The sequence below is a fragment of the Centropristis striata genome, chromosome 3, assembly GCF_030273125.1.
Source record: "Centropristis striata isolate RG_2023a ecotype Rhode Island chromosome 3, C.striata_1.0, whole genome shotgun sequence".
NCBI lineage: Eukaryota > Metazoa > Chordata > Actinopteri > Perciformes > Serranidae > Centropristis > Centropristis striata.
Window position 1 is genome coordinate 649,348 of NC_081519.1, and position 18,809 is coordinate 668,156.

General features: G+C 35.2%; 1 protein-coding gene across 1 annotated transcript in view; it reads left to right on the top strand.

Annotated features, from left to right (window-relative positions):
- Positions 1-245: 245 nt before the first annotated feature.
- The window catches only part of mtss1 (MTSS I-BAR domain containing 1), a 104,484-nt gene continuing 85,920 nt past the window's right edge, over positions 246-18,809 (top strand). The window contains 1 exon segment of the mRNA XM_059330227.1: positions 246-1,060. Within this exon segment, the coding sequence (XP_059186210.1) occupies positions 989-1,060 (72 nt within the window). The 5' untranslated portion in view covers positions 246-988.

An 18,809-nucleotide genomic window follows, 5' to 3' on the forward strand; every position in this document is an offset into this window, starting at 1 on the left:
AGCTTTTATTGCACAATTAAACTATTATACAATTTTGTCTACAATGAGATATTGTTTGAACAAAAAATCAGAAACAATTGTTCCGTCTCTCATCTTTACAAATTAATCATTTTATTATTAATTTGACACAGGGGCCACAGCAGGGGCCAAAGGCTTCTTCACAGGGGCAGTGGCCCCTGGAGGCCCCTGGGTAGAACCGCCACTGGTGTGCACCATGGACGAACCAGGTTGAGTATCTCTGCTGTAGTGTCTCGTCTTTGAAGCTTTTATTGTGAAAGTCCGGTGCCGGATGTGAGTGTGCCACGCTGCCGCTAACTTCCCGCGCTGTTCGGTGTTCACTCATTCTGCAGGTCGGACTCGCAGCGGAGGAACCGGAGATTCTGCTGCTCTCCGCCACAAAGTAGCGAGAAAACAACGTGGAACCACTGAGAGGAGAGTTGAGGAGGAACCAGGAGAACCCAGCGGGAGAACCCGAGCCGAACCGGGACCAGAGAGCAGCTTTATCGATCCGAAGTGATTGATCGGTCTCGTGTTTGATCGGTCACAGGTTGCTGCAGCTCGCTGCTCTTCTCCTTCTATCGGGACTCCGAGCAGCAAAAACCAGTCAGACATTTTCCTCCCAGTCAGCCAGTCAGTCCGCTGTTATTCCTCCCAGTATGATGTGGTGTGTGACCAGTTGGCCGGCTGGCAGCAGCGGCTGACTCAACCTTGGATTTTACTCCTCAATGGTTTTTTCCTCTTTTTTTTTTTTTTTTGCTCCACTCCAGTTTTTGGCGTCTCTCTCTTTTTTTTTTTTTTTTTTTTTAAGGTGGACTTTGCCCTCGGGGTGTTGTAACCCCCCCCCCCCCCCCTCCTCCTCCTCTATCAAACTAAAAGCCTCTATTGATTCTTCTCTTGGAGTATTTCTAAACTTGGCTGGAAGTTTTTTTTTTTTGCTCCTCTGAGAGGTAAAAAGTTTGGAAGTGTTTTTTTCCGAGCCTGTGGAAAAATGGATGCGGGTATAGAGAAGGAATGCAGCGCCTTGGGAGGGCTCTTCCAGCTCATCATGAACGACATGAAGGTAAAAAATCTCTTCACATTTACATTTTAATCTCCTCAAAATCATCTAAATATCTTTAATACCAGTTTATGTCTTGTTTTTGCATTTTATGCCTGAAAATCTGGCTTGTCTGCAATGCATCTTGTATTTATTTAGCATCTTTCTCTGAATTTTTCTAGTTTTTCTAAACATTTTCTGAGCTTTTACTTTTGCTGTTTTCCTCTGGATAATGTTTAATTATTTTTTAATTTTTTTTAGTTTGACTTTTTCCCTGTAAAACTGTTACAGTGAGTGGCATCAAGGCAGCACATATAAACATTTTTAAATAAAAAAAATAAACTACATCTAGCTTACAATGCATTTTGTATTTATTTAGCATCTTTCTCTTAATTCTTCTAATTTTTCTAAAAAAAAACTAAAAAAAAGTATTTTTTTAAAACTTGTTTTTAGTTTGACTTTTCCTGTAAAACCGTTACACAGTGAGTGGCATCAAGGCAGCACTATAAACAATTTTAAATGAATAAAAAAAACTAGATTTAGTCTGCAATGCATTTCATATTTATTTAGCATCTTTCTCTTAATTCTTCTAGTTTTTCTAAACATTTTCTGAGCTTATACTTTAGCTGTTTTCCTCTGGATAATGTTTAATTTTTTTTTTATTTTTTTATTTTGACTTTTTCCCTGTAAAACTGTTACAGTGAGTGGCATCAAGGCAGCACATATAAACATTTTTAAATAAAAAAAAAACTACATCTAGCTTACAATGCATTTTGCATTTATTAAAAATCTGAGCTTACAATTTTGTTTTCCTCTGGATAATGTTTAATTATTATTTTTTAAAACTTTTTTTTAGTTTGACTTTTCCTGTAAAACCGTTACACAGTGAGTGGCATCAAGGCAGCACATTTATTCATTTTTAAATAATAAAATAAACTAGATTTAGTATGCAACACATTTTGTATTTATTTAGCATCTTTCTCTTAATTCTTCTAGTTTTTCTAAACATTTTCTGAGCTTTTACTTTAGCTGTTTTCCTCTTGATAATGTTTAATTATTTTTTACATTTTTTTAGTTTGACTTTTTCCCTGTAAAACTGTTACAGTGAGTGGTATCAAGGCAGCACATATATTCATTTTTAAATAAAAAAATAAACTAGATTTAGCTTACAATGCATTTTGTATTTATTTAGCATCTTTCTCTTAATTCTTCTAATTTTTCTAAAAAAAAAACTAAAAAAAAGTATTTTTTTAAAACTTGTTTTTAGTTTGACTTTTCCTGTAAAACCGTTACACAGTGAGTGGCATCAAGGCAGCACTATAAACATTTTTAAATGAATAAAAAAACTAGATTTAGTCTGCAATGCATTTCATATTTATTTAGCATCTTTCTCTTAATTCTTCTAGTTTTTCTAAACATTTTCTGAGCTTATAGTTTTGCTGTTTTCCTCTGGATAATGTTTAATTATTATTTTTATTTTTTTATTTTTACTTTTTCCCTGTAAAACTGTTAGTGAGTGGTATCAAGGCAGCACATATATTCATTTTTAAATAAAAAAATAAACTACATCTAGCTTACAATGCATTTTGCATTTATTAAAAATCTGAGCTTACAATTTTGTTTTCCTCTGGATAATGTTTAATTATTATTATTTTTAAACTTTTTTTTAGTTTGACTTTTCCTGTAAAACCGTTACACAGTGAGTGGCATCAAGGCAGCACTATAAACATTTTTAAATAATAAAAAAACTAGATTTAGTCTGCAATGCATTTCATATTTATTTAGCATCTTTCTCTTAATTCTTCTAGTTTTTCTAAACATTTTCTGAGCTTATACTTTTGCTGTTTTCCTCTGGATAATATTTAATTATAAAAAAAAAAAAATTAGTTTGGCTTTTTCCCTGTAAAACTGTTACAGTGAGTGGTATCAAGGCAGCACATATATTCATTTTTAAATAAAAAAATAAACTAGATTTAGCTTACAATGCATTTTGTATTTATTTGGATGTTTCTCTTAATTCTTCTAATTTTTCTAAAATAAAATCTGAGTTTACATTTTTGTTTTCCTCTGGATAATGTTTAATTTTTTGTTTACTTTTTTTTAGTTTGACTTTTCCTGTCAAACCGTTACACAGTGAGTGGCATCAAGGCAGCACTATAAACATTTTTAAATGAATAAAAAAACTAGATTTAGTCTGCAATGCATTTCATATTTATTTAGCATCTTTCTCTTAATTCTTCTAGTTTTTCTAAACATTTTCTGAGCTTATAGTTTTGCTGTTTTCCTCTGGATAATGTTTAATTATTATTTTTATTTTTTTATTTTTACTTTTTCCCTGTAAAACTGTTAGTGAGTGGTATCAAGGCAGCACATATATTCATTTTTAAATAAAAAAATAAACTACATCTAGCTTACAATGCATTTTGCATTTATTAAAAATCTGAGCTTACAATTTTGTTTTCCTCTGGATAATGTTTAATTATTATTATTTTTAAACTTTTTTTTAGTTTGACTTTTCCTGTAAAACCGTTACACAGTGAGTGGCATCAAGGCAGCACTATAAACATTTTTAAATAATAAAAAAACTAGATTTAGTCTGCAATGCATTTCATATTTATTTAGCATCTTTCTCTTAATTCTTCTAGTTTTTCTAAACATTTTCTGAGCTTATACTTTTGCTGTTTTCCTCTGGATAATATTTAATTATAAAAAAAAAAAAATTAGTTTGGCTTTTTCCCTGTAAAACTGTTACAGTGAGTGGTATCAAGGCAGCACATATATTCATTTTTAAATAAAAAAATAAACTAGATTTAGCTTACAATGCATTTTGTATTTATTTGGATGTTTCTCTTAATTCTTCTAATTTTTCTAAAATAAAATCTGAGTTTACATTTTTGTTTTCCTCTGGATAATGTTTAATTTTTTGTTTACTTTTTTTTAGTTTGACTTTTCCTGTCAAACCGTTACACAGTGAGTGGCATCAAGGCAGCACTATACACATTTTTAAATAAATAAAAAAAATAGATTAAGTCTGCAATGCATTTCGTATTTATTTTGCATCGTTCTCTTAATTCTTCTATTTTTCCTCATTTTTCTGAGCTTTTACCTTTACTGTTTTCCTCTGGATAATTTTTTATTTTATTTTTACTTTTTTATTTTATTTTGACTTTTTCCTGTAAAACCGTTACACAGTGAGTGGCATCAAGGCAGCACATTTATTCATTTTTAAATAATAAAATAAACTAGATTCAGTGTGCAACACATTTTGTATTTATTTTGCATCTTTCTCTTAATTCTTCTCATTTTTACCAAGCTTTACCTTTACTGTTTTCCTCTGGATAATGTTTTATTTTTATAAAAAAAATTTGTTTTGACTTTTTCCCTGTAAACCCGTTACAGTGAGTGGCATCAAGGCAGAAAATATATTAATTGTTAAATTAAAAAAAACCTAGATTTAGTCTGCAACACATTTTGTATTTATTTTGCATCTTTCTCTTAATTCTTCTAATTTTTCTAAAAAAAAAAAGCTTATACTTTTGTTGTTTTCCTCTGGATAATGTTTTATTTTTTAATTTGTTTTTTTTTTTTGTTTTACTTTTTCCCTGTAAAACTGTTACAGTGAGTGGCATCAAGGCAGCACATATAAACATATTTAAATATAAAAAATAAACTAGATTTCGTCTGCAATGCATTCTGTTTTTATTTTGCAGATTTCTCTTAATTTTCCCCTTATTTTTTCTGATCTTTTTTTCTCTTTTCCTGTAAAACCTTTACATGCTGAGTAATATCAAGGCATCATAAACCTTTTTAAATGAAAAAATAAATATTTTTTGCGTCAGATGTGAGTCCTGCTGCTCCATTCACTCTTAATGGAGATTTCCCTGCATTGCTTCACATAACATTTCCATTTACGACTATAATAATCTAGATTTCTCCCTTCATCGAGGCTGTCAGAAGCTCGTTCTTCATCCAGTATCTGGAGTCATGTCAGTGAGCTGGAAAAGGTTAAAAATAAAGCATGAAATGTTGTAAATCTAGGTGAGAAGTGAAACAAAGAGCCCAGAAATGAATGAGTCAGCTCCAGATCCATATAAAACATGTTATTATTGTCTGCATTTAGAACGAGTGGATGTTGATTGGGTAATGAATGAGCAGAGTTACTACTGGAAGAGGGCCATCAGAGCTGGAGGGGGCGGGGCTTCACCAGCTGGAGGGGGCGGGGCTTCACCAGCTGGAGGGGGCGGGGCTTCACCAGCTGGGAGCTCTTTGATGTTTGTTAGCAGGCTGCCCTTTGCTGTCTGTCTGTCTGTCTGTCTGTCTGTCTGTCTGTCTGTCTGTCTGTCTTTCTGTCTGTCTGTCTGTCTGTCTGTCTTCAGTTTCTACATTTCCAGTTGGCCCTGAACGCACCTTCTTGTCCTAAATATCCAGAGAGTCTCTAGTGTTTCTGACTCCTCCGTTACGTCCACATGACTCATTTTACCGTCTGATTTTTATAAACTGATTTAAAAACCGATCTTTTTTCAGCAGCATTCGGTTGAACTGTGTGTGTGTGTGTGTGTGTGTGTGTGTGTGTGTGTGTGTGTGTGATTAAGTCAGTGTGTATGTGGTGAATATGACATAGCTTGCCTACCTGCACTCTTTAATTAATTGGTAATTTATTTTTTTAATTGTTTGTTTGTTTGTTTTTTCTTTTGTTTTTTAACTGTAATATGTGTATACATTGTGAAGCACATTGAGTCAGCCTTGTGCATGAAATGCGCTCTGTAAATAAAGTTGAATTGAATTGTTTTAGCATCTATGTGACAATAAGTAATAAATAACTTTAGTAGAGTGTGATGTCCTGCTAGCCTGGTTTACCCAGAATGCCTTGCAGGCTCCATTTCATTTCAAACTGCGAAGGGGTCTGGTGTCTATAGCCGACGGACGCTTGTAGTTTTGTAGTTTTGTAGTTTTCTAACAGATCCAACATGGCTGCAGCAGACGTGAAGCTCTCTTTGCAACAGATCAGTTTAAGAACAAACTGTTTGCTTCAGTGATTCTTGCCTGAGGCAAACACCAAACTAATACAAATGTGTTACATAAAGATGAATTAGTAATGGAGGCCGACACACTACTCATGTAGAGTTAGTTGAAGTTCAGTCGTTCAGTCTTTTTACATGAATTTACATATATTCTTTAGTTAAATCCCCTCTCAGTCCACTTATCTTGGCCACGATTCTTCAATAAACTATTTAAAGGAATCCACATCTATATACAGGGATGGTCAACTGGAGGCCCGGGGGCCACATACGGCCCTCACCCTCACCTGAAGTGGCCCTCAGTACAACTACATGCATTTGAGCATGAAATCTTCAAAGTGCAGTGTAAAAATGCACAAAATGACTTCTTGTAATTAATGTTGGTCTGCTGTTCTTGCACTGAAAGTAAAGAAATCACAGTAAGTGGTTATTTTTTATTAGCTTCAAACCTTTTGTATTCCTATTTATACTGTTAAACATGCATTAGAGCATGAAATATGTTAAGTTGCTGCACTGTAAACATATTTAAAATTGTAGTTTCATCATATCTGGTTAAGTGATGCTCCTATATGTGGCCCTGTGGTAGTGAACATGATAAACTGAGGCCCTGCAGCATTAAGGGGCCCATCCCTGGTTTAGATGATCAGCAGAACATGAATCAGCATCTATTCTCCTGGATGTCTTTCATACCAGAGAGAAAACTGGTTAATGCAACAGATCAAACTGTTTGTTTGAGTGGTTCCTTCATGCTTGTGTGACTGTTTTGTTCTGTGGAAATGATTGCGACTTGTCAAACCACAAACGATGATTCAGCTTTAAAAAATACAGGAATATTTTGTAATCGTGGATCTTCAGTTGACTCATATAACCTCCAGTAGCCTGCTGTGTGTGCAGAGTGTTGGTCTGTTAGTTAATCAGTTTGTTTGTTAAAGGTGAACAGAGTTTTAGTCACGTTGGGACTAGGGCTGGGCGATACGGCCCTAAAATAATATCACAATATTTCAGGCTATTTTAACGATATTCTTGACGATATTACGAAATACTTAAAAATATATAGAAAATATGATTTTTTTAGTCTGTATAAATAAATAAAAATCTAAAATGTAGTGTGAAGTGCAAATCTCAACAGTTGCCAAATGCAAAAAAATTACTCTTGACTCTTGAGTTTGAGCAAATAATAAAAATAACCATTTAGGGGTTCCGGGGGCATATTTTAATGACATTTTATAAAGAAGAATAAAGGTTCTTGTATGTTTAATTTAAGGCTCTTATTTTGACAGTCTTCTTGTAAATTCTGTGGTGGATTCTGTCAACACACTGTGCTCTTATTTTGAAAACTGCATGCGTTTAGCGACAGAGAGTAAGTAGCTTTTTGTGATTAAAACAACTTTAATTGTTAGCTAATGTTAGCTCGTGGCTAACGAACGGCATAATGCAGCAGTGTGTTTGGAGGGCCAATATCATGATATGCATTTTTTTTAACCATAAAAAAAATATACTGATATTATCGTGAACGATACGATATGGCACACGGCTAGTTGGGACTCAAACAGACAGGAAGGACCCTTTATCAGGGTCCTTACAGGGGCTTTAAATCCTTGAAATGCTTGAGTTTTAATGTTGAATTTCAAGGTTTAAAAGTGCTTCAAGGATTTTGGATGAAGTGCTTGTAAATGCTTGAAGTTCTTCCTGTATTTCTCTTGTAATCTGACTATATTTAACCACATGTTCAATGGAACAAACTGTGTAAAGTAGCAGCCTGGAGCCTATAATCTGAGATGAAGAGCTTCTAGTTTCTAGATGTTTCTTGTTGCTCTCCTGTATCTTCTGACTGAAGGAGTTGTTCTAGTTCTAGTGGATGTGAACTAGGCTCCTCAACTATTTCTGCTCTTTCCTCCTAGTTTGGCTGGTGTTTAGTTCCTCCAGCTGCTGGTTGGTGGTTTCTGTCAGCTTCCTTTAGCTCCTAGCCTCTAGATTCACATACCAGTATTAGTCTAGACGGATTTCAGAATAAAGGCCTCCTATAAGAAGTGAGGAGCATTTATGGGTACAAGTCAGGAACCGGCCTACCTTACAGATCTCAAGGGTGCTGAGTCCAAAAAAAATGGTTCCCAAGCGAAATTTTGAGTTTAATTTGTATCAAATGGCCACCAATTGCCCATCTTGCTCAGTCGTTGGACCATTTTCCCCTAGTTTTTTTGTAAACTCTAAATTTTGCTTGGGAACCATTTTTTTTTGGATTCAGCACCCTTGAAATAAGTAAAGTAGGCCGGTTCCTGACTTGTACCCATAAATGCTCCTCACTTTCACTTTTTGGACAATTCTGTCTAGACTATATGTTTTATGAGATTAGCAAACTACTTTTAGCTGTTAAAAGTGTAATACCATTGCTGGTGGTGTGGTTAAGTGAAATGAGCCCTTTTAGTATGGAAGTTCTCATCTAAAACATGACATTTACAACCGTTGGAAGGTCCTGCAAAAGCTTGAAAATGGACCTGGAAAGTCCTTAAAGTGCTTGAATTTGACCACTGAAGATGTGTTGCTTTATGCTGGGAGTTATCTGGACTGTTGGGTCTCCGTGAGATGATGATGATGATGATGATGATGATGGTGAGTTTGAGGAACAGGAGGCAGTTCTCGTTTTGTTCCTGAATGTAGCGTGATGGAACTTGCAGACATCCTGTGGTGAGAACAGAGAACATGAGTCACTGCTGTCAGATAACAGGGAAGAGGGATGGTTAGAGTGTGTGTGTGTGTGTGTGTGTGTGTGTGTGTGTGTGTGTGTGTGTGTGTGTGTGTGTGTGTGTGTGTGTGTGTGTGTGTGTGTGTGTGTGTGTGTGTGTGTGTGTGTGTGTGTGTGTGTGTGAATCACATCCTGGTACTTTACCAACGTGGCAGCAGACCAACGGGGGCACTCCTTCCATCTGCCAGAGTCATGTCTAATTCAGTAGAGTTGCTGCTAGATGAATAAATCTCTCCTCAGGGCTTCATCACTCTGAGTCAGAAGGAACAGGAGTCATGTTGGTTTATAGCCGGTTAGTTAGGAGTCACAGTTCAGCTCCAGCTCGGTGAAGCGGAAAAAACTATTGAATGAATAAGATATAAGATAAGATATTTCCTCATTAGTTCTGACCAGTTGTTCAAGTGTCAAAGGAAAAAATCCTCTTTCTGGAGCCTGAGACGATATTTAACCCGATATATAATATATATATATATGTACACTACTGGTCAAAAGTTTTAGAACACACCAACTTTCCCAGAATTTAATTGAAAATGATGCAGTTTAATGTCTCAGTGTACTCTGAAATTAATGCACATTTGCAACATTTAAAATTCTTGATTGAGCATGATAGTGTTTTGGAAGTAAAAAAAAGATTCAAAATCACATTTTATGTTGGACTAAAGGACTAAAAAAAGACACAAAACGACCTAAAAAGACACCAAAAGACACAAAATGACTAAAAAAAGACACAAAATGACAAAAAAGACACAAAATGACTTAAAAAAAGACACAAAATGACTAAAAAAAGACACAAAATGACTAAAAAAAGACACAAAATGACAAAAAAAGACACAAAATGACTTAAAAAAAGACACCAAAAGACACAAAATGACTAAAAAAAGACACAAAATGACTAAAAAAAGACACAAAATGACAAAAAAAGACAGAAAATGACTTAAAAAAGACACAAAATGACCCAAAAAGACAGAAGATGACATAAAAAAGACACAAAATGAGCAAAAAAAGACACAAAATTACAAAAAAAAGACACAAAATGACCAAAAAAGACACCAAAAGACACAAAATGACTAAAAAAAGACGCAAAATGACCAAAAAAAGACACAAAATGACAAAAAAAGACACAAAATGACTTACAAAGACATGAAAAGAATTCAAAAATGGACAAAATAGCCCAAGACTCCATAGAGTTAAGTTGTTAACCCATTTCTTGTTCCCTGAAAAAGGCCTACTTGTATAATTCTGAAATGTACATTATTTTCCAGTTTTGGTTAAGCTTACCTTTTTTATTTACCTCTGGCAGTTCACCACTTACCTTTGGACCCTTTCAAGCTGTTCATTTGACTTGAACTGCTTGAATTTCAATAAAAAACTGGAAAAATTGGGCTGTTCTAAAACTTTTGACCGGTAGTGTACATATATATATAATATAATATCTATAACAATAAGGAACAAAACGGGTCACAACACACTATACACCTAAAACACTACATACTAAATACTAGGGCCGGGACGCTAACGCGTTAATTAAGATGAATTAATTACACAAAAATGAACGCGTTAAAAAATTGATTTATTTTAATGGCACTTATTTTTGCAGCGCGGAACGTTTCTCACTGGATGAGTTTCAGGAGGAGCGATTATACTGGAGCACCAACTAGCGTTGATGAGTTGAGACAACAACAAACCACAGTGAACATGAAGGAAGAAGCTGATGAGACGCTTTGGTAGGCAAATATGACCAAAAAGCCACAAAAGGACTAAAAAATGACCAAAAAATGACAAAAAAAGACACAAAATTACTAAAATAGGACACAAAATTACTAAAGAAGACACAATATGACCAAAAAATGACAAAAGAGACACACAATGACTAAAAAAAGACAAAAAAAGGACAAAATTACTAAAAAAAAAAGACACAAAATGACTAACAAAGACACAAAAAGACACAAAATGAGCCAAAAAAAAAGACAAAATAACTAAAAAGACACAACAAAAGACACAAAATGACAAAAAGACACAAAATGATGAAGAAGCTGATGAGACCTTTGGTTGGCCCCGTGGATGATGGGACATTTAGTTACTAAAAACCAACGGATGGAAGCGTCCATAAGAGCATGGTTGTGTTGCTAGGCAACAAGAATTCACATATCACCATAGCAGCACATCCAGCCTCAAGTATCACCTCAATGCTAAACATATAGCAGCTAGCGGCTAGTGTGCTAGCTAGCGTGGATTGTGTTTTACTTCAAAAACCAAAGTATTCTAGTTTACAGAAGGTCTACCTACCTATAGGCTACCTGCATTTATGAAATGTACTATATTTATAAATATGCTATTGCTACACTTAATGGCAAAAATTGCACTGGTCTGTTGGACTTGAACAAAAATAAACAATATTTTTGTTGCTTAAGCTTATGTATTCAGTCATTATTCAATGGTATACTAAAAATCCATGTGAAAAAAATTACTTCTCACTGTTCTCAGGTCAAATATTTATATGTGATTAAAATGCGATTAATTTAGATTAATTAATTACAAAGACTCTAATTAATTCGATTAATTTTTTTAACCGTGTCCCGGCCCAACTAAATACACTTTACAACAGCATACAATCATTTATGACATAACATCTTGTTTTTATAAGGATAGATGGTCAGATCAACAGATCTTCCACGTCAGAGAAGCTGTTGGTTGTTGTTGTTGTTTACTTTATACACACATTTTGGTGGAAATCCCCGGTAACAATAATCAGATTATCAACTTATGGAGTTCAGCAGAAGTTATGGAGGTCATGTTCATAGAGAGCTGAGCAATAAAACCTTCTACCCCAAGATAGAGTCATGGAAAAAATGATCAGACCACCACAGTTATCTTCAGTTTCTTGTTCATTTCATTGTTCGTTGCTGGTTCAACTAGAGGAACGTTTGTTTGACACAAAAATATGCGATATGGTCTAATTCCATATCACATTTAAAAATATATCGATATATGGCCCAGCCCTAGAATCAGGCATGAAACTTGAAAATGTTTGTTTTCTTTGCTTTAACAACAGCTGTAAAGGTTATTGATGATTGAAATAGTTTCCAGAACATTTTTCTACCTCCAGACTTGTTGTTGCAGCTTCAACCTGCTTCAGTCTAAATATATTTATTGTGAGAACAGTAACAGAAGGTTTGAACCATTAGAGCTGCAATAATAACGAGCACAACAAGGTGATTTCTGAGCCCAAACGGTGGAAGCAGATGAAGTGAAGCCTGATGGACCTTTAGCTGGAGAGACAGACGACTTATTGATTAGTGTCTCAGTGACATTATGAGGCTTTGACCTTCCTCACTCCTCCTCCTCCTCCTCCTCCTCCTCCTCCGTCCTGCTCACTACCTTCCTCCCTCTGCTCCTCTTCTCCTCCTGTTTCCTCCTCGTTCTTCTGCTCCTTTTGTCCTTTTCCACCCTCGACATAATCCTCCTCCACCAGGACTCGATGAATGTTTGAGTATTAAATTTATTCTCCTCGTTAACGAGACTTCAAAGGGAAAATATCGCTCAAAACAACCGTCGGCCTCCTTCCATAAGAGTGTATGAAGAGGAAACCTGTGTGTGTGTGTGTGTGTGTGTGTTCATGTGAATGCATCTATGTGTGTGTGTGTGTGTGTTATCCGCCCTGCACTGTGTGCTGAAGGTGAATCAGACAGCTGTGTGTGTGTGTGTGTGTGTGTGTGTGTGTGGAATAGCAAACAGCCTTTAACACCAAGTGAACAATAGTAAACAATGGTTATAACTGCATTACTGTGTTTTATAATCATTTCTGTCTATATATATAATTAACACACACACTCACACTCACACACACACACACACACACAAACACACACACATATACAAAAACACACCCTGCAACTACAGGCCATAATGTTTTGTGATGTCATCAAGGCGTTGTCACATCAATGATATACTTTATAGTTTCTGATAGTGTGTGTGTGTGTGTGTGTGTGTGTGTGTGTGTGTGTGTGGGAGCAGTTGATTTCAGGGAAGTCCTGTGTGCTGACAGGAAAATAGGTAGCCTCAGGTGAATGTAGGCGTGGACACACACACACACACACACACACACACACACACACACACACACACACACACACACACACACACACACACACACACACACACACAGATGCACAATGTGCACAGTTTGCTCATTTTGCTGCAGAACTGACCAACAAACTAGGGCGGGCGATATATTGATATAAAAGATATATCAATATATTTTTAAATGTGATATGGAATTAGACCATATATTGATATATAGTTGTGTGTGTGTATGTATATATATATATATATATATATATATTTATATGTAGTTCAATTTTTTTCTTTCTTTATATATATAAATGCTGCTCTTAATAGGGTTTGTCATATTTAGTCATTCTTTTTAATGGTTAATGTTATTCTTTCCCATATATATATATATATATATATATATATATATATATATATATATATATTTATTTCAGAAAAAGATTGGCCTATTTTATTTCATAGGATACTTATATTTAAGATATTTAAGCTCCACTTTATGGAGCTTTGATTTGAAAAAAAAAAAAGGTACTCATGTTATACAGTATTTATGTTCACTTAAATCAATAATAAAGCAATAAAACTTCTTGTGACATGTCATATTTGCCTTTGCCTGAACATTTGCTCTCATGTTGCGATAAATAAAATTGCGATATATATATCGATATTGAGCCTAAATATATGGGGATATGACTTTTGGTTCATATCGCCCAGCCCTACAACAAACACATATTATAGAAACACAAGTCGTGCTATCAGTTATTGGAATAATTGCCCACTGAATATACGTGAACTGAATAGTAAAGTATCTTTTAATTATTACTTGAGAATGCGCTATTTAAATTTGTGAGTAGTGAATTAACATATTTACTGTATGAAAGTGAGAATTAATGTAATAGATATGAATGTAATAACTTATTCTGAATGATTTCTGATGACGTATATAATAATAATGTCTACAATGTTTAATTGTGAAGTGATTTTTGTTTTGTCTTGTGGACCCCAGGAAGACTAGCTCCTCCCACTTTTGGTGACAGCTAATGGGGATCTTTTTAACAATAAACAATAAACACTTGGGAACACACAGGTAAAGGTGTGTGATTGCTGAGGAGGACAGGAAGTTGTGATGAGGAAAAAGAAAAAGAGAGGAAGTAGAGGACAGAAGGAAGAATGTGAGAGAGGACAAAGGGAGGAAATGATTGGATAGGAGGAGAAGAACGGAGAGAATGAGGAAGGAGAGACCTCACAGAAAACTAATGATGGTGCGTTCAGGTGAGAGAAAATAACTTTTCAGTCACCAACATTTATCGATACTTTTTAAAATGAGCATTATATCTGGATGCAACGTTTTAGTATCGATACTTTTCTGAGAATGGATACTTTTGACGACCTAGCAGGAGAACTCTGGTTTCACCTCCCAACGTTATTAAAGATGGCCGCTCCTCCTCTCAGCCTGGTGGATCAAACGTTTCCTCCTCAGCGTGTCCAGACTCTGTAGAGCAGCAGGAGACTGAACTGAGGGAGGAAAGTTAGGAATGAAGGCGGAGTGATGGTGAACAAGAGTCAACAGGTAGAGAGATGGATGACTGCAGCTCAACACAAGCTCTGGAGTTATTACCTCATTATTATCAGCTACTGATGGAGCTGCAGAGACTCACAGGTAGACCAGTAGTTCTCAACCTTTGGGGGTCAACCCGAGTCGTGACCCCCAATTTAACATGCATGTTGTCTGTGACCCCCGCTCACTGAACACAATCTCACAGGCACAGTTCAGATCACCCAAAAAAGAAACAAAATGACCAAAAAAAAGAAACAAAATGACCAAAAAAAGACACGAAATGACTTAAAAAAGGCACAAAATGACAAAAAGGCACAAAATGACTTAAAAAGGCACAAAATGACCAAAAAAAGACACAAAATGACCAAAAAAGGCACAAAATTACCAAAAAAAGACACAAAATGACTGAAGTAAGGCACAAAATGACCAACAAAGGAAACAAAATGACCAAAAAAAGACACAAAACGACTTAAAAAGGCACAAAATGACCAAAAAAAGGCGCTAAATGACAAAAAAAAGGCACTAAATGACCAAAAAAAACCACAAAATGACCAATAAAAGACATTAAATGACCAAAAAGACTAAAACACATTAACACATGAACACTTTAACACAGTGGAGACAGAGCTGACTTCCAGAATAATTTGGCGACCCCCAGAAATTATCTCGCGACCCCAATTGGGGTCCCGACCCCAAGGTTGAGAACAGCTGAGGTGAAGGACGTAGAACATCATATCGTCCACAAGCCCCTGAATCAAGTTGAAATTGTATAGTGGGAGACTTTGTGATATCAGCAAATATCATATTGTTGTCCAAATATCAAAATAATAATGTATCATGAGGAAACCAGGTTTACTCTCTGAGAACTCTTCCCTTCAGCTGCTGCACTGGACTGAACACAAAGGGGCCAAAGACTGTTACAATAAAAAAAAAAAACAGTTTTAATGTGCATTATTCTACTGATACTCTCTGTCCAGAGTCCAGCTCCAGTGTCTTCTAGTGCTAACTTAAGAATTAAAGGGATTAAAGACACGGATGCATGATCAGTTCTAGCCGCAGCAACATGAGCGGAGACAACAGAGATACACAAATTGTATGCAAAAGAACAGAAATAGACAAAAGTCACATGGAGCTCAGCTGCCATTGACTTCCTCTTCTCCACGGCAACAGGAACACATGGCAACACTGGAAGGAAGACGAGAGAGGAAACAGGGAAGAAAAATGAAACCGTTAACAATGATGTTGGTTAAAACAATGAGGGAGGGGTTGATTCTGGCATAAAAACTATCAGAACTTCAGTCAGATTCTGACCAGAGAACATTGGAGAATTGAGAAGAAGCAACAAAGTTGCTTGATAAATCAGGAATCAATAATAGATGTTAGAGGCCAGCAGGATGGTTTCAGAGATCTTTACTGTTAGTTTCCACATGTGGACAGTGAAATCACAACTCTGGGCTGATGAGTTTGCAGAAACAGACTTCTTTACACTGTTGGTTAGAGCAGTAGTTCTCAACCTTTTTGAGTCGCGACCCCCAATTTAATCACCCAAAAAAGAAACAAAATGACCCAAAAACGGAAACAAAATGACCAAAAAAGACACGAATTGACCACAAAATGATCAAAAAAGAAACCAAATGACCAAAAGAAGACACAAAATGACCAAAAAAAGGAAACAAAATGACCAAAAAAGACACAAATTGACCACAAAATGATAAAAAAAGACACAAAATGACCAAAAAAGACACAAAATGACCAAAAGAAGACACAAAATGACCAAAAAAGACACAATGACGAAAAAAGACATAAAATGACCAAAAAAGGAAACAAAATGACCAAAAGAAGACACAAATTGACCACAAAATGATCAAAAAAGACACAAAATGACCCAAAAAATACATTAAGTGACCAAAAAGACTAAAACACATTAACACATGAACACATGAACACTTTAACACAGTGGAGACAGAGCTGACTTCCAAAATGATTTGGCGACCCCCAGAAATCATCTCGGTTGAGAATACCTGGGTTAGAGTGTTGCATCCATGGGACTAAGAATTTATTTTTCTAGGACTGCATATCTCTATTTTTTGTTTCTTGGAAAAGTTTACCTATGATGCGTTTATGCTGTGTAATAACTTCAGAAGAAGCATCTTGTCAGTCCGTCGTCCTCAGAATGTCCCTTTAATTCCATCTGCAGACCTGTTGATGTCATTTCCCCTCATTTTCTGTCATCTGCCTCTAAAAATACCTGAAATACTAAGAAACAGCAGCATTTTACTTCAAAACTACTAACAGCATCTCCTCTCCTCTCTTCTGTCTGCAGTTCTGCCTGTTTTTCATTGACTATTTGTCATTTAAGTGAAATTACCCTTTTATTATGGAAGTACTCATTTAAAACAGACATTTACAGCCGTTGAAAGGTTCTGGAGAAGCTTTTTTTTTTAAAAAAGTGCTTGAATTTGACCAGTGAAAGTGTCTGACCCCTCTAGTGACGAGGCTGCTGTAGAGAGGAAGAGGCAGGATGTGAGAAAGGAGTAAAAAAATGAATAATTCTCTCTAAAATCCCTCATGTCGTTACTCCTCAGCCTCACCTTTCACTGCCAGATTTTAGTCTAAAAATCAATCTGCTGAGAGCTAAAGGTGACTTTCTGACTCTGAGACCAAACTCTGTGAAGAAGTTTCAAAGAGACGAGATCAGACCACAGAAACCTCTAAACCTGATGAAACCAGGAGGACATGACAAAGATCTGCTGCTGTCGGCTTTAAGAGAATAAAAGATTGTTAGTTATGTAAGGGTGATAATAAGGATAGAGAGTCGTCCCCTCCTCTCTCTGTGTACTTCACTTAATAAAAACCTCATTGTTGAACAGATAAATGACTGAGCAGAACACAGAATACTGAACAAACCATTCACCTTTGTGTCTTTTTTTAGTCATTTTGCGCCTCTTTTTGTCATTTTGTGTCTTTTTTTTGTCATTTTGTCTTTATTGGTAATTTTGTGTCTTTTTTATGTCTTTTTTTAGTAATTTTGTGTCTTTTTTTTAGTCATTTTGTGTCTTTGTGTCTTTTTTTTGGTCATTTTGTGTCTTTTTGTGGTCATTTTGTGTCTTTTTTTAGTCATTTTGTGTCTATTGGTCATTTTGTGTCTTTTTTATGTATTTTTTTGGTCATTTTGTGTCTTTTTTTAGTCATTTTGTGTCTTTTTTTAGTCCTTTTGTATCTTTTTGTGTCTTAATTGGTCATTTTGTGTCTTTTTTGGTCATTTTGAGTCTTTTTTTGGTCATTGTGTGTCTTTTTTTAGTCATTTTGTGTCATTTTGTGTCTTTTTTTAGTCATTTTGTGTCATTTTGTGTCTTTCTTTTAGTCATTTTGTGTCATTTTGTGTCTTTTTTTTAGTCTTTTTGTGTCTCTTTTTGGTAATTTTGTTTTTTGGTGATAATTTCAAAGTTCTGTAAAAGTCCCATGTTGCATTGCAACACTCCCACATGTATTCTGATGCATTTCATTGGCCAAGAGACGGAAAATAGGTGGAAAAAACTACAAATACTACAAAACGACGTATCTGTTTTCCAGGCTTTAATGGTAGAATAACACAACAGCTCCTGGTTTTAATGGTAGAAATGCGGTAAAGCTTTCCCGTGTTAAATGGGTTAATCTGTCGTTTCCTGAGGTCGAACTCTAAAACCAGTTAGCTGATTCATGCTGAAGCTTTTTCACTGAGAATAAGAAATAAGAATAGAAAGTGCGTCCCCTCCTATCTCTGTGTACTTCACTTCATAAAAACCTCATTGTTTAACAGATAAAAGACTGAACAGAACACATAATACTGAACAAACCATTCACCTTTTTGTGTCTTTTTAGTCATTTTGCGTCTCTTTTTGTCATTTTGTGTCTTTTTTTTGTCATTTTGTGTCTTTATTATGTCTTTTTTTAGTCATTTTGTGCCTCTTTTTGTCATTTTGTGTCTTTTTGTGGTCATTTTGTGTCTATTGGTCATTTTGTGTCTTTTATGTCTTTTTTTGGTAATTTTGTGTCTTTTTTTAGTCATTTTGTGTCTTTTTTTAGTCCTTTTGTATCTTTTTGTGTCTCAATTGGTCATTTTGTGTCTTTTTTTGGTCATTTTGAGTCTTTTTTTGGTCATTGTGTGTCTTTTTGTGTCTTTTTTTTAGTCATTTTGTGTCTTTCTTTTAGTCATTTTGTGTCATTTTGTGTCTTTTTTTTAGTCTTTTTGTGTCTCTTTTTGGTAATTTTGTTTTTTGGTGATAATTTCAAAGTTCTGTAAAAGTCCCATGATGCATTGCGACACTCCCACATGTATTCTGATGCATTTCATTGGTCAAGAGACCGAAAATAGGTGGAAAAAACTACAAATACTACAAAACGACG